The sequence below is a fragment of the Saprolegnia parasitica genome (genome assembly GCF_000151545.1).
Source record: "Saprolegnia parasitica CBS 223.65 unplaced genomic scaffold supercont2.59, whole genome shotgun sequence".
Classification (NCBI taxonomy): domain Eukaryota; phylum Oomycota; class Saprolegniomycetes; order Saprolegniales; family Saprolegniaceae; genus Saprolegnia; species Saprolegnia parasitica.
Genome location: NW_012156453.1, coordinates 65,656 through 78,849, shown reverse-complemented (window position 1 = coordinate 78,849; position 13,194 = coordinate 65,656). Strand labels below are relative to the sequence as shown.

The following is a 13,194-nucleotide window of genomic DNA, read 5'->3' as shown; positions in this document are numbered from 1 at the left end:
TATGATTGGACAGCTGGCGACAGGTGAAATGGAAACCAAACCCAAAGCATGCATCTTTATTGGTCAGCTTCCAAGGGCTTAGCGTTTTGATTGGACAGCTATGAAGAAATCGATCTTGCACCAACCTGGACATCGATTCCCACCCTAAATGCCCGATCTCGACGATCTCTCTTGCGTCCATGTCAACAAAGACATTGTTTGTGGGCGGGAATAGGGTAGCATTACAAAGACCGTGTATTTACGTGCTCTGGACCGCAAACTTCATGAGGTGCTCCATAAAGACCTTGAGGCTCACGTCGTCCGTGAAGATGACTTCGCCTTGGCCGTCGCCCTGCGTGTGCGAGTTGGACGGGTTGAGCTTGGCCATAAGGAAGCGCGATTGACTCTTGTGCTGGTCGCACACAATGTAGCGCGGGACAGGGAACCGCGAGTCCATAATGAGCTGCGCGTCGGCTTGCGGCGCTTCCAAGAGGTTCTTGAAATTGATGTGCTCGGCGTGCTCGTGGAACTTTTGATCCCGCCACGACGCAATCGTCTCGCCGTGGAAGACGACCACGTAAAAGAACGAGTCGAGGAGCAGAATCGTGTCGGCGCGCACCGACGCCGAGTCGAGGAGCGCGGGCGCGGGCGGCCCGTTGAACGAGTACGAGAGCAGCGAGGGCTGGATCATGACGAGCGAGTTGGTCGTGCACTCGCGCATGAGGCAGTGTCGGTACGTCGCGCTCTCGTCGGGCGAGTAGCCAAACACTTGGAGGAACTGGGACCGGCGCAAGTGAAACATAAACTGCGGGTAGATGGAAAACTCGCGCGAGAGGCGAAAGCTCGACGGGTCGTCCTTGCGGTAGTCGGCAAAGCGCGCGCCGAGCCGGATGAGCGACCGATCGATCCAGCGCATAATGTCGTTCGTCTCATCGCCGCGCTCCGACCGGTGCACCGCGATGCGCGTCATGAGCACGGCCGCGGCTTCCTGGTCAAAGCCGCGCTTGAGCGACTCAATGTCTTCCGGGTCCACCGACCACGGGCCACAGATCGTCGTCACGCGCGTGCGGAACCGACCGCTCGCGTGCTGGTAGCGCGTGATAAACTGAATGTACCGGCCCTTGCCCGGGTGCAGCGTCGACGTCGCGGGGTTGGTCACGTCAAAGTAGATGGCGATCGCCATCTGCGGGTCCAGCGCGCCGAGGCTCCACATGTTGGTGCCGCCGACGCCAATTTCCGTCTCGCTAATGTTCTTGGCGGGCAGCGCATTGTTGGTCTTCTTGAGCGCTGCGCACGGCCCAATCGCACCCGAGACCTTGAACTCGCGCGACGTGAGCACCTCGAGCGAGGCCGCAAACGCCATCGTCAGGTGGTTCTGGTCGCACTCGGCCGCCTCCTCCGAGAAGCGCGAAAACATGCGCCGGAAGCTCTCTTTAAAGACACTTTGGCCAAACGAGTCGGCGAGCACAATGACACCGCCCGTCTTGGCGACACAGACGCGCATCTCCATGACGCCACTCTGGTCGAGCGAGCACGCGAAGATGTCGACCACGTGCGCGTTCGAGACGCAGCGCTCGGCCAAGGCCGTGTAGTGCTCAATCGCCTTGGCCGACAGCGGCGCATTGCCCTTCTGGATGTCGGTGTGCGACCGAATGTCCTCGGACCGCTCGCGGTTGACGATCGCGCCAGGACCTGTCGTCGCGGGGCCGCCCACAAACATCATGATGCGCGCGCCCTGGCCACGATGCGTCGCTTCGAGGAGGCCGACGGTCACCGACATGGCGACGCCCGTCGCGCGCTGCGGGCGGTGGCCCGCGTTGACCGGCCACGGGTCGCGCTGGAGGTCTTCGAGGATCGACTCGAGCGTAAAGCCGCACTCGAGCACGGGGAGGAGGAACCGGGACGACGCCGGCGCCTGGACCGTCGCGGGCTGGCCGCCTTGGCCCGGGTGCCGCGTCGACGCGAGCCCGAGAAAGTCCTGGACCTGCTGCGTCGTAAAGTCCTTGTTGCCACGGAAGACGTGCGACTTGGGGCACTCGGTAAACCCGAGCTCGTGGACGTGCACCATGGTACCGTACGTCACAAGACCGACGAGCGCTTCGTCCGGAAGCAAGTTGAGCGTCTGCTGGATCGAGTCCTTGAGCTCGTCGAGCTCTTCTTCGGCGAGGCACGTGTCAATGCAAAAGATAAAGATCGGCGGCCCGGCCACGCGCTGCGGCAGCTCGTACTCGAGCGTCGAGAAGGACGGAATGAGCTCCGCGGGCAAGTTGGCCTCCGAGATGTGCTCGGCGTAGTGCGGCGGAAAGTGGTTGCGCGTAATGCAGAACGGGCACACCCACAGCTTGGACATAAAGTCGACCTGCGCAAACGGGTTGAGGATCGCCGCACAGCCCTTGCACTGGATCGGGTCGTACTCGACGGCGTCCGGCATGCCTTCGATCGGCTTGAGCGGCTGGAAGACGCACCCCATCGGTACCACGCAGCGCGTTTGCTCGAGCGCATTCACGGGCCAGTTGTTCCACGAGAAACGCACACCGTCCTTGGCCTCGTTGGCCTCAAAGTCCCACACGGGCGGGGCCACGACCGCGTGCTGCGAGCTCTGGTCCATTGAGGGCTGGCCACCGTAGTTTTGCCCATACTGGCCTTGGGGTTGGCCGTACTGGGCCTGCGGCTGGCCATACTGCGCCTGAGGCTGGCCATACTGCTGCTGCTGCTGCGCGTACTGCGGATCGTACTGCTGCGGCTGACCGTACTGCTGCTGCTGCTGAGCATACTGCGGATCGTACTGCTGCGGTTGGCCGTACTGCTGCGGCTGGCCGCCATACTGGCCCTGCGGGTAGCCGGGCTGCTGCATCTGAGGCGCTTGGAAATGCAAAATGGAAGCCGTAGACGTTTGCCGTCACAAAGAAGTCAAATTTCGTGGAGTCGTCTCATTGGTCAATACAGGTTTTACGACATTGTGATTGGCTATAAATCAGAAAGAAGCAGCTCATTGCCGAGTCGGAAACGGTCAGCTCATTGCCGTCTACCAGTGTGCGGGTGGGCATGAAATTCGGCAAATAATTGATCGCCCTTGCTTGCGTAATTAGTCTATTTACCGCTCTTGCAAGCAAACGAGGCAGAGCGCCAACCTGCACCACGTTGCCACGTTCGAGGCCGCTCGCTGGTGTATGCAGCCGAAGGATAGCAGCAGAAGTCGCTGATAAGTGAAAAAGAAGCCTGTGTCAGTCGTATCCTCGATGGAACAGAGATGTTAGCATCAACACCACGCGTCGTCATAGGCGGGAGCGCTTTTGCCTCGCGGCTCGCAGCTTATTTCTGTCCTTGTCCGCTTGCACTCGTACAATCTTGTCTCTGTCATTATCGCTGGAGCTATTGCTGGTCTCTGCTTTGTGTGATCTGGCTTCAAGCAGCGCCAGATGTCGTGCCCAAGAGATTGGGCCCTGGCAGGCCTCTACAACTGCTCTCACGACGCCTGGCACGTTCATTGTTCGTTCATCACCATGCAGCGCAGCCAAGTGTCGATGTGCGCAGTTGTGCTTTTTGCAGCGATGGCGTCGGCGCTTGAGTGCACGTCAGCGGACTTGGCGACCGTCACGTCGTCCGGCCTTACGTGCATCAACGCCGCGAGCCTCAACATTGCCGCCATGTCGTCCCAAGACCCCGAAGTGCTGGCCAAGATGTGCAAATACTCAGAATGCAAGTCGTTCTTTGCCGCGACACAAGCGTTGACGTGCACGGTGCAGAACCAACCGGCGTCGCTCGCGTCTCTCGCCTGCAGCGGCACCACGTCGTTGACACCGGCCATCTCCGTGGGCATCGTCTCGTGCCTGATGCTCCTCGTCATGCAGCTATAACGCAATGCCCACTGCAGAAATCTTAGTCGATTTTCTTATTTTTAGCGCGTTTTCCACCGTGAGCACAAGAACCGATCGCGGGTGCGGCAGCTGGCCGCGCAATCACTCGCTTGCTCAGAGAAGCTCTTTGAGAAGCTCGTTGAGAAGCTCGTTGAGAAGCTCTTCGAGGGCACACGCTAAACCTGCTCGCGGGTTGCGAGTCGATTCGCTTTGGAGGTGACTGTCGGTACCAAGGCGGGCACGGGGGGACACGGCAAGCTCGTTGCTTGGGCTCCCCACCACGCATAGAAGGCTAGCGTGCTGGTTTGGCTCTTATGCCAAGGGCCGCTTTTTATGAACCATTTCTCTTGCTTTTCTTGGAGCAGCGTCTCCCGACGGCTAATCATGTACATGGGACATGGAGGCTACTAGTACCAGACCAAGGCGATGGTTGCGCAAACGTCGTCAACGCCTTGGGTGTTTCGATGCATATTTTAGGCCGCATCCATCCAAAAGCTTGGGAAACGACGTGGTCAACCGCCGGCTCATCGCATCAACGGCAAGATTCAAGCGCCAAGATACTGGCTTTCTAAAGGTCAACGGCGACGGCTCCAAGTGTCGCGTCTCTTTGCCCCTAAACGTTATGAAGATCTGCGGGCGATCTATTCTAAGCGCGAAGGTCCCGCGCGACAAAACTACCTGCGCCTAAATTCTTGTGGCTCGGCAAAACGGCCTCGAAGCCCAGAGCTGACGACGCGGTGCTGGCATGGGCGAAACAAACACATAGATATGTCCCCGCAAATAGTGTCATTGCAAAGCCGGCAGGAGAGCTTGAGCAAAGCCCTCGTGGTTGGTTGGTGCCACTCTGGTGGGGAAAGTGAAGCGACCCTTCTCGAGTCCTCGGTGATAATGCTGCAAGGGAGTTGACAGCTTGCCACGAGGTCGATCCGTCGACAGAGACTGCCAATGGTATCGAGGATGTGCAGGCGAAGGTCGAATGCGGAAGCACTCTGTCGATGGACGTGAGGAGGACTTGGCGCGCTGTGACTCACACTATTCCTGTGGCGTGAGATAAACTTCTGTGGTTTCTGGATTTTTCGAGGTTTGTCCCAGAACCTCTGAGACGTGATGGTGGCAGACAGGGTTGGTCATTCGCCCTTTGGCCGCCACCTGCCGCGGACGTCGTCGCCGTCGCCGCTTCCTGCGCTCTTCCTCGACCCCGCCAAGATACGTCCACCACGAAAGCGCCCTCTTCGTCGAAAGTCGAGGCGATGCATACCCCGCAGCTTCACGTCTTCGACCTCTGCGTCCAGCTGCTCCGCGGCAAAGCGCTCGAGCTGAGCGGCCAGGCGCCCGACGCCGCCGGCGAGCGCTGGCACCTCGTCAAGCAGTGGATGCACTTGCAGTACGCGCTCGACGCATGGCGCTTCCGCGAACAGCCACCGGCGCTGCCCGAGCCTGTCGCGTTCCGCACACCGTCGGTCCGTGAAGAGTACGAGCAGCTCCAAGTACTGGGTACGGGTGCGTTTGGGTCGGTCGTGCTCAGTCGCGCCGTCTCAACCGACTTGCTCTACGCCATCAAGAGCATCGACAAGAGCAAGATCTCCGGCGACGAGGCTGCGCGGCTCCTCGTCGAGCGCCAAATCCTCTCGAATGCGTCGCATCCGTTCGTCATCCGCATGGACGGCGCGTTCGAGACCCCGACGCACTACCATTTCGTGCTCGAGTACTGCCCTGGCGGCGACATGTACTCGCTCCTCGAGGCGACGCCGCAGATGCCCGAGGCCCGCGTCATCTTTTACACGTCCTCGATCGTCAGCGCGCTCGTGTACCTGCACCACTCCCACGTAGCGTACCGCGATCTCAAGCCCGAAAACATCCTCCTCGACGCCAAAGGATACGTCCGGCTCGCCGACTTTGGCCTTGCCAAGCAGGCCGTGTCGCCCTCGGACACGACGTACTCGTTTTGCGGCAGTGTCGACTACATGGCGCCTGAAGTGATTCTCGGCGTCGGATATGGGCTCCCCGCCGACGTCTGGAGCCTCGGCTGCGTCGTCTTCGAGATGCTCACGGGTCTCCCGCCCTTCTACACGACGCGTGGCCGGCGCGTGCTCTTTGAGAAGATCTGCAAAGGCCAAGTGCTGTACCCGACGTACTTGTCGCCCGATGCGATCCGGTTCCTCCAGCGCTGTCTCGACTTGGACCCAAAAGAGCGCTTTACGGCCGAGCAGCTCCTCGAGCACCCGTTCTTGGCCAGCGTCGACTGGTACCAGCTCGGGATCCAGCAAGTGCCCGTCCCGTTCGTGCCAAACCTCGCCAACAAGACGGACACGCACTACTTTGCGGACCAGTTTACGTCGCAGGCTGTGGCGGGCAACTTGGTCGACACGAGCGATGACTTTAGCGACTTCGACTGGCACCGCACGCCGCTGGAGGATGTCGTTGTTAGTTAGTCAAACCGTAGTCGATTCCATTCCCATCGGCGTATTAGTATATATTCCATTCCTCCTGCGTCTTGGATGAAGCTGTCGGGGGTCGTCGGCAAGGGCAGTGTAGATTCCCTTGGTCGTCGGTCGCATTTTGGCCAATGGCACCTTGAAAACACACTGGATTGGTCATACTGCAAAAAATGCAACGTCATTTTGGCCAATGAAATCGGTAGATTCAAAATAGCAATCTTGCACCTTGAAACGGATAGCCGTAAAGCGGGGTCGAGCATGGACACGCTGGTCGACCTCGTCGAGAGGATATGGGCAACCGTTCTCGCAGTCTGCTGCTACCTCCCGCCGGAAGAGCTCCCGATGCTGGACGAGACGCCCCTCGCCCGTGCGCTGGCGCCTCCCATGCGCGCCTCATGGCTCGTCCTCTAGGGCGACTGGACTGTCCGCGCCTCATCATGATGGTCGATGACCACCCGCTCCGCGTCAACACGGGTGATGGCGTCACGGGCGTAGACCACGTCCGGTCGGTGCTCGAGAGCCTGCACATGGGCGTCGGCGCCGACGAAGTGGCCGTGACCCGCGACGGCGACCAATGGCTCGCCACCGTGCGAGCGACGCTCGGTGCGCGTACGTCGACAGCCTTCTTGCATCGTCGGTACAAAGAGACGCGTGCACCTAGTTCTGGCCCAGGGCGGCGATGCCTCTGGTCACCGCGCCGTCTGCGAACGTGTGTACACGTCGCTTCGACGCCGCCTCAAGGCCCGCGACATTGCGCTCCGCGGCCTCTGGCGCGTCTGGCTCGAGAAGGAGTTCCGTTGCCTCTTCGCGGGCCTTCGCCTCAAGCATGCAAGCGCCAAGAAGTGCTTGGTGCTCGACCTCGACCGGACGTTGTGGTTTCGCTCGTTCGAGGTATGACGACTCGATGATGCATGCATGCATGTTGCGAGGGCTCATACAACATGGCAGCCGATCCCGAACGTCGACTTCGTCGCGGTCTTGCGCATGACGTACTCGAAGCTACAAACCACGATCTACGTCTCGCTCCGGCCAGGCGTTCACTACTTGCTCCAGACGCTCGCCGTCTACTACGACCTCGTTGTCTTTACGGCGAGCGAGAAGAAGGCACGATGCACGAGCAGGACATGCATGGAGAGAACGCTATTTGAACGCAATCGCTGGGTAGTTTACGGACCTTCTCATTGACGAGATGGACACAAAAGGCAACATTCAGTACCGCCTGTACCGAGACGCGTGCTCGCTGCACGAAGAGGTTCCTGTTGCCGCGTCACTCGGATTGCTCACTGATGCTAGTAGCGCGGCCACTTGATCAAAGACCTCACGCAGCTCGGCCGTGACATGAAGGACGTCATCCTCATCGACGACACAGCCGAAGTCGCCGCCAAGCACCCCGCCAACGCTCTCATTTGCTCCGAGTGCGCTGCTCGGAAAGGCGACGTGGACGAGTACTGACCGGACGGGTTCATACTAGGTATCGCGGGAGCAAGACGGACATTGAGCTCTACAAGATCACAATGGCGCTCGAGCGACTCGCTTACGTCGAGGTATTCTGTGCATGATGCAATGTGCTATGATATTTTGTTGCGGGTAGGATGTGCGCAGCCATTTGAAGCATTTACCGTCCATTCTGCGGACCATGGACGTTGCCAACCCCGTGGCCTAATAGTACGACCGTCGGAACGAAAGACGATCATCTCATTACGATGCTATTCAAATGGTGTTGTGCTGGCTTCCTACTGCTGGTGCAGCAGCCGCAGCTCGTCTTGGTTGAGCTGCATCTCCCGTAGCGAGCGCAAGAGTGGGATGCGCTCGCCCGACGTCGACACGCGCGCCTTGGCCACGTCCTTGTACATGACACATATCGCAACGAGCGCGCAAACGACGTTGCCGACCGCCATGATGAAGAAGGGTGCTGTCGACGTCCAGTGGTCAAAGAGGTACCCGCCGAGCTTGGACGTGATGAGAATCCCGATCGTGCCGCAGAACGAGTACGCGCCGCTGACGCTGCCACGGAGCTGCGCGGGAATGGCCTTGGACGTGACGAGCGAGAGCGACGAGACGATGATGCCCATCTCGCCGACACCGACGACAATCGCGACAGCAAACATGATGGGCGAGGTCGGGTCGGTCGATGCGTACATCCAAAAGTACCCGACGAACCCAATGATTGTCGAGAGCAAGACGACCAATGGACGGTACAGGCGGTCGCCAATGTAGCCAAAGAGAGGCGCGGCGACGAGCGCGGCGGTCTGCACGACGCCGCCAACGATCGACGCCGTGACGTACGCCTTCCGGCAGTCGTCCTTGATGTCGGGCGCGTTGACGTCGGTCGCGTCACACAACTTGTTTTCAATGTAATACTTGTAGACCCAGAGCGGCAAGAAGATCGTAATGATGATCGTGTCGCCGCGCGCGAGGAAGCTGCCCATGTAGCCCAAGAGGACCTTGCCGTCGGACGCGGCGGCGACGCCTGCCTTGAAACCTTCCAGAAACGTCGGCGGCCGGTCGTCGCCCTTGGACTGCTCCAGTCCAGTCGTCTCGTGGTCGTGGGTGAGCAGCGCCGAGTCCTTGTTGGTGGACTTGGGCCGGAGCGCGTAGAGAAGGAAAAAGCCAAACGCAATCGAGACACCGCCGACAATCGCATACGAGATGCGGAGGCCGTCGACGACCGATGCAAACTTGGTCGGGAGCGGAAGAAACACAAACACCGCGAGGAGTGCGCCCACGCCCGACATGAGCCCGACGAGGCCACTGATCTTGCCCCGGTCCTAAGCAAAAGAAAGCGATAGTATGGCAGGCCACTGCAGGAGGGTGCCGCTGCGTACGCTTTCGGCCGCGTAGTCGGCTAGCACCGCCGTGAGCATCGATGACGTGGCGGCCGCACCGAGCGCGTATAACGCGCGGTAAGCGATCAGATCTGAGTTGTAGCTGGTCGCATATGGGTAGGCGAGGAGGCCGGCGCCGATGAGGACAAAGCCGAGGCCATAAATGCCGTGGCGGCCAATGCGGTCGCTGTAGACGCCCCAGACGTAGACCATGATGAGCGAGACGCACTCGTCAAAGAGCGTGAGGTTGCCCGAGATGTCGCCAATCTTGGTCACGGGCACTTGCAAAATGTCGCCGAGCACGAAGCCCTGTGTGGACGACGTTATCAAGACGCGAGAGGCTTGGAGTCGTGTACCTGCGTCGAGCTGAGGAAGACGTACATGCAGATCGCGAGGCCCGACGCGAGGACGAACGCGACAAAGTTGAGGCCCGTCACATTCTCCTTGAGCGCAATGAGCTTTAGGAACTTCCACGTCCGGGTCTCGGCCGTTGCGTACAACATGGGCAATTTGCAAGTGGGCGGCGAGCTGCAACCTGGCTGCCATTGCATCTGATTGGCGTGTGACACGTTCCGTAGCCTTTGATTGGCTATTCACTTTGCCATCCAAGAAGATCCGGATCGATGGCGTGGGCGATACATGTACTTCTTGGATCACTTTGTACCTGGTCGGTCCCTATCAACTGATTCCTTCTCGGCCCTTTTCGTTTCAGGGAGTAGCTCACGGGGGTAGCTTGAGATTACTCTAGTATACGACTATATAAAACGAATGGACGGCAGTCCAACGCACCACTTGAGCGGCAAAAGCCAAGGAGCAAGTGTACCCTCCAACGTCAAAGGTCAAACAACGTCATCATGTTCACATCAAATATGGAATACTTCGCCAAAGTGGTGGCGTCTAATGGAGGCGGAGCTCGGGCTCTTCAAACTGCACTTGGCGCAGCGTGCGCGTCGTGCCGTCCTCGTTGCTGACTTCCTTGGTCTTCTTGATGTCCTGGATCGAGACGTAGATGGCAATGACCGCTGCGAGCACGTTCACAATCGCCATGATGAAGAAGGGCGCCGTCGACGTCCAGACGTCAAAGAGGTAGCCGCCGAGCTTGGACGTGATGAGGATACCGATCGTGCCGCAGAGCGAGTAGGCGCCGCTGACACTGCCACGGAGCTCGGCCGGGATCGAGCGCGACGTGACGAGCGAGAGCGACGAGACGATCATGCCCATCTCACCGACACCGACGACCGCGGCAATGTAGAGCATGTTGCTCGCGGTCGGGTCGGGCGACACAAACATCCAAAAGTACCCGACAAAACCAATGAGCGCCGAGAGGAGCACGATGAACGGACGGTACACCTTGTCGAGGAGGAAGCCAAAGATGGGCGCACTCGCGAGCGCCGCCACCTGCACGACGCCGCTGACCATGGCGCCCGTGATGAAGGCGCTGCGGCACTCCTTGCGAAAGTTGGGCGAGTTGGCGTCCTTGGCCGCGCACAAGTTGTTTTCAATGTAGTACTTGTAGATCCAGAGCGGGAGGTACGCCGTGATGATGATCGTGTCGCCGCGCGCGAGGAAGCTGCCAATGTACGCGAGGAGCACCTTGGGGTCCTTTGCGGCCGCAAAGCCAGCCTTGGCACACGTGCGGAAGCTGGGCTTCTCGACGTTGACCGTCTTGGGCTGCTTGGCGTCTTCAACGTTGGCCGGCGACAAGAGCGCCTCGCTGTTGGCGAGCACGACCTTCTTGGGCCAGAGCATACCGATGAGGAGGACGCCAAACCCGATCGAGATGCCGCCGACGAGACCGAACGCGTACTTGATGCCTTCGACGGAGCCGCGGAACTTGGCGGGGATCGGCATAAAGACAAAGACGGCGAAGATCGCGCCGAGACCCGACATGAGACCAACGAGACCACTGAGCTTGCCGCGACCGCCCTCCGCCGAGTAGTCGGCCAGCACCGCCGTGAGCATGCACGAGGTGGCCGCCGTCCCGAGCGCAAACACAAAGCGGTAGAGGACGAGATCGGTGCTGACGCCCGTCGCGTACGGGTACAGAATGAGCGCGAGGCCCATAAAGCCAAAACCGGCGCCGTAAATGAAGTTGCGGCCGACGCGGTCGCTGAGGATGCCCCAGACATACACCATGACGAGCGAGATGCACTGGTCAAAGAACGTGAGGTTGCCCGTGATGTTGCCGAGGTTCTTGGACGAGACGTTGAGGATGCTGCCGAGCACGAACCCTTGGGACGCGTTGAGGAAGACATACATGCAAATGGCAAAGCCGGACGCCAGGACAAAGCCGATAAAGTTGATGTACGTCACGTTCTCCTTGACCGCGATGAGCTTGAGGAACTTCCACGAGTTGGTTTCTGCATTCGAGTACAGCATCGTGCCGAGAACGTCGTGTTTTGCCGGACAAGGCGAATTGGAGAATGAGGGAGTCGACGTCGGGCTTGTTTTGGAGCTCGAGACTACAGCCAGTTAATTTGTTGAAGGTCGGAGAGGCCGCCTGCGGCGTGTGGCTGCGCTTCGTGCAGCTAGCATATCTCCTGAGATAAAGCGCGGAAGATCGCGAGAGCAGCAACGTTCAACTTCAGGATATGTGTGGGTCAATGGGCATGACAAGTCGTCCACGTGTAGACTGGAGGGCTCGGGCCAATGAGCAGGCAGAACGTTTCGTATTGGACAGCTCTCGTCCAATGGAAACGCGCCGTAAACGCTTTGATGATCGATCACGTCAGGAAGCTGAAAAGATCGCGTGGAGACCATGGGTTCAGTCCTGCGTGCGAACTTCGGCATATTTGCTGCGTTAGAGACACATGCGTGTGTGCGGTGATGACCGCACATGTGCTGTGACAGGGTGGCTGCGGTTCAAACAGCTCGTGCTGGGATTTCTGTATGAAAACCACTCAATCCGCATCCAAAGGCATGCGCACACCAACCGCGGGCCCGGATCGAACGTTTGTGCATCAGTGCAGCACCAGTACATAAAAATTCGTGTACTACGTAGCACATCGTTTTCTATAGCATCAAATACGAGTGTCCAGAGGCTTCAACTTTCCGCCCGTGTACATCTTGAACTTTGCCACCCGCCCCGAATAGAGCCGCTGCATATTCCAGCGCGGTGGTCACCCAGACACAGACCCAGACAGGCGAGTGCAGGACTTTGAAGGACCCTCTATGATACAAAACCCATTAGCATGGTGTTGCGAGCCCCCGACCCTGCTCATCGAACGTTTTCACACTGTAAATCTAGTGTCTACACTATAATTATACGCCATAAACCATTGGATGCGATGCTCGTTTATATAAATGTATGCAGGCAATCGCAAGGTCGTGCAACTCTTCACACACGAACTCTGATATCCCATCACCAGATGGTCTAGCGGACATGTACAGGCCACGATGCAATTTGCAAGGTACCATATGTATCGTATGGCCCGGTACATGTCCTGTACCACTGGCGTACCGGTACGCATCTCAGTGCACGAAACACTCGGCGAGTAAGCCATCGTAGCTTGTACCTTTATCCACGTACGAGTGCAGCGTACGCGAGACTCGACTTCAAAGCCCCCTCCTCACATTCTTGGGTACCGGTAGCACAAACCCTGGTCGCGGACTAAGCCATCGCGCCTGTCGGCATAATCATCTTGGCTCCATCTTGCTCTCATCGTGTCCGTGACGTGATCGATCATCAAATCGATTACGGCCTATTGCCATTGGCCACAGGGTGCTCCAATCACGCAGCGAACTGCTTTGGATTGGATCGAACCCGCACGCGCATACCACCACTGCAGCTCCGATCGTAACGTTAGAGATTTCTCGCCGCTTCCTACGCCGATGGCTTCAACTTGGTCGCTGACGCAGACGCATCGCTTCTCCACCCCTTGTATGAAACCAACTAGAGGACATGTTGACCAAGCCCTAGCGCCTTCACCCGAACAGTATAAATGAAGTTGTTGGCCCTGAATGCATCGCGACGACACTTTGAAGCCCAACTCCCTCATTCTCCAATTCGCCTTGTCCGGCAAAACACGACGTTCTCGGCACGATGCTGTACTCGAATGCAGAAACCAACTCGTGGAAGTTCCTCAAGCTCATCGC

General features: G+C 58.7%; 6 protein-coding genes across 6 annotated transcripts; 3 read left to right on the top strand and 3 right to left on the bottom strand.

Annotated features, from left to right (window-relative positions):
* Window positions 1-202: 202 nt before the first annotated feature.
* On the bottom strand, window positions 203-2,833 carry SPRG_10669 (hypothetical protein; the record flags this gene model as incomplete). The annotated part of the gene is made up of 1 exon (XM_012349903.1): window positions 203-2,833. One exon carries the CDS (start codon window positions 2,831-2,833, stop codon window positions 239-241), a length of 2,595 nt encoding a protein of 864 aa, XP_012205293.1. The 3' UTR covers window positions 203-238.
* A 644-nt stretch (window positions 2,834-3,477) lies between these two features.
* On the top strand, window positions 3,478-3,836 carry SPRG_10668 (hypothetical protein; the record flags this gene model as incomplete). The annotated part of the gene is made up of 1 exon (XM_012349902.1): window positions 3,478-3,836. Exon 1 carries the CDS (start codon window positions 3,483-3,485, stop codon window positions 3,834-3,836), a length of 354 nt encoding a protein of 117 aa, XP_012205292.1. The 5' UTR covers window positions 3,478-3,482.
* Window positions 3,837-4,966: 1,130 nt separating this feature from the next.
* On the top strand, window positions 4,967-6,300 carry SPRG_10667 (AGC/AKT protein kinase). The gene has a single exon (XM_012349901.1). The coding sequence runs from the start codon at window positions 5,087-5,089 to the stop codon at window positions 6,266-6,268; it is 1,182 nt and encodes a 393-aa protein (XP_012205291.1). The 5' UTR covers window positions 4,967-5,086; the 3' UTR covers window positions 6,269-6,300.
* Window positions 6,301-6,492: 192 nt separating this feature from the next.
* On the top strand, window positions 6,493-7,981 carry SPRG_10666 (hypothetical protein). Its single transcript, XM_012349900.1, has 8 exons — window positions 6,493-6,641; window positions 6,686-6,883; window positions 6,936-7,165; window positions 7,223-7,378; window positions 7,440-7,526; window positions 7,571-7,689; window positions 7,746-7,818; window positions 7,866-7,981. The coding sequence occupies exons 1-8, from the start codon at window positions 6,533-6,535 to the stop codon at window positions 7,935-7,937; spliced, it is 1,044 nt and encodes a 347-aa protein (XP_012205290.1). The 5' UTR covers window positions 6,493-6,532; the 3' UTR covers window positions 7,938-7,981.
* A 26-nt stretch (window positions 7,982-8,007) lies between these two features.
* SPRG_10665 (hypothetical protein) lies at window positions 8,008-9,602 on the bottom strand (the record flags this gene model as incomplete). The annotated part of the gene is made up of 3 exons (XM_012349899.1): window positions 8,008-9,042; window positions 9,100-9,408; window positions 9,456-9,602. The coding sequence occupies 3 exons, from the start codon at window positions 9,600-9,602 to the stop codon at window positions 8,008-8,010; spliced, it is 1,491 nt and encodes a 496-aa protein (XP_012205289.1).
* A 330-nt stretch (window positions 9,603-9,932) lies between these two features.
* On the bottom strand, window positions 9,933-11,511 carry SPRG_10664 (hypothetical protein). The gene has a single exon (XM_012349898.1). The coding sequence runs from the start codon at window positions 11,476-11,478 to the stop codon at window positions 9,997-9,999; it is 1,482 nt and encodes a 493-aa protein (XP_012205288.1). The 5' UTR covers window positions 11,479-11,511; the 3' UTR covers window positions 9,933-9,996.
* Between the last annotated feature and the right edge of the window lie 1,683 nt (window positions 11,512-13,194).